Source organism: Crocodylus porosus, unplaced genomic scaffold (assembly GCF_001723895.1).
Source record: "Crocodylus porosus isolate Cpor-Errol unplaced genomic scaffold, CroPor_comp1, whole genome shotgun sequence".
NCBI lineage: Eukaryota > Metazoa > Chordata > Crocodylia > Crocodylidae > Crocodylus > Crocodylus porosus.
In genome coordinates this window covers 118,144,826-118,145,859 of record NW_017728931.1, presented here as the reverse complement: position 1 = coordinate 118,145,859, position 1,034 = coordinate 118,144,826, and the positions used below count along the sequence as shown (strand labels likewise).

The following is a 1,034-nucleotide window of genomic DNA, read 5'->3' as shown; positions in this document are numbered from 1 at the left end:
GTAATCTGAGTTCTTGACTCTGCTCTGACCCTATTTGCAAATACACCTTTTGTGCCATCTAATGAGTGTGTGCCTGTGATTTTTGTGGCCTCCAGCAGAGAAACGAACCGCTTTATGCATCAGCATCATCAAAGAAATCCTGGAGATTTCCTCGCCAGCCAGGAGGTTGAGCCTTCACCCATGTCTCCTAGCTCATACTGGAGTCCTTCAGCCTGCCTGTCTGCCATCTGCGGGATTGTTCTGGTATGCAGCCTGGACACAGACAGCTGGGAAGCACATATCCACCTGGGTCTAGATTTCATGGTGTGTGCCAAGAGAGGGTTAGCAAAGTCACTCAGAAGGCAGAGTGGATCTCACCTCTGGAGTAAGAGATGCATGTAGAGCACAAGCTTTCCTGAATCTAGGTTCACTTTCCAGGCTCAGGCAGCATATCTCTGTGTTGCTGAGCCCCAGCATGTGAGTGCCCTGCCTCCACCTGGCACAAGCAACAGTCTCCCAGCCCAGGGCACAGAGGCCAGTGCTTTCCCACCCCTCCAGTGCCAGGGATCACTTCCAGGGCTCCCACAGTGGGCAGCCCTCCCGGGACAGCCTGATTTTCGTGTCAGTTAAGCAACAACCAGTTCTGCCAAAAAGCCCTACCCCCGGCAGCCCTGGGCGCCCCTTCCTGCAACGGAGCCCGTGGGTGTCCCCGGAACCCCTGAGGCAGCGTGTGTTTCCCGCCGGACATAGCCCAGTGAGGGACAGCCCCCTTCGCACCGCCGGAAGGCTGACCGGAAGTGTCCGTCCCTCAAACTTGGCCCCCAGCCGGGAAGATGCAGGCGGCGGCGCGACACGTGGTGTGCGCTCTGTCCGGCGGCGTGGACAGCGCGGTGGCGGCGGTGCTGCTCCGGCGGCGAGGTGCGGGCGCGGGGAGGGGTCACCCTACGCCGACATGGGCTGGAGCGGCTGGGGTGGGGCGCTGAGGAGACAACGGCTGAGAGTCGGGGGTGGGGACTTAGGAGCGAGGGTCAGAGGCATATCACTGCCCCCCCCCC

The 1,034-nt window shown here is 60.3% G+C and overlaps 1 protein-coding gene across 1 annotated transcript in view; it reads left to right on the top strand.

The window, feature by feature from the left end:
• Nucleotides 1-792: 792 nt before the first annotated feature.
• Nucleotides 793-1,034, top strand: part of TRMU (tRNA 5-methylaminomethyl-2-thiouridylate methyltransferase) — a 28,721-nt gene continuing 28,479 nt past the window's right edge. The window contains exon 1 of the mRNA XM_019543517.1: nucleotides 793-897. Within this exon, the coding sequence (XP_019399062.1) occupies nucleotides 813-897 (85 nt within the window). The 5' untranslated portion in view covers nucleotides 793-812. The remainder of the gene's footprint in view (nucleotides 898-1,034) is intronic.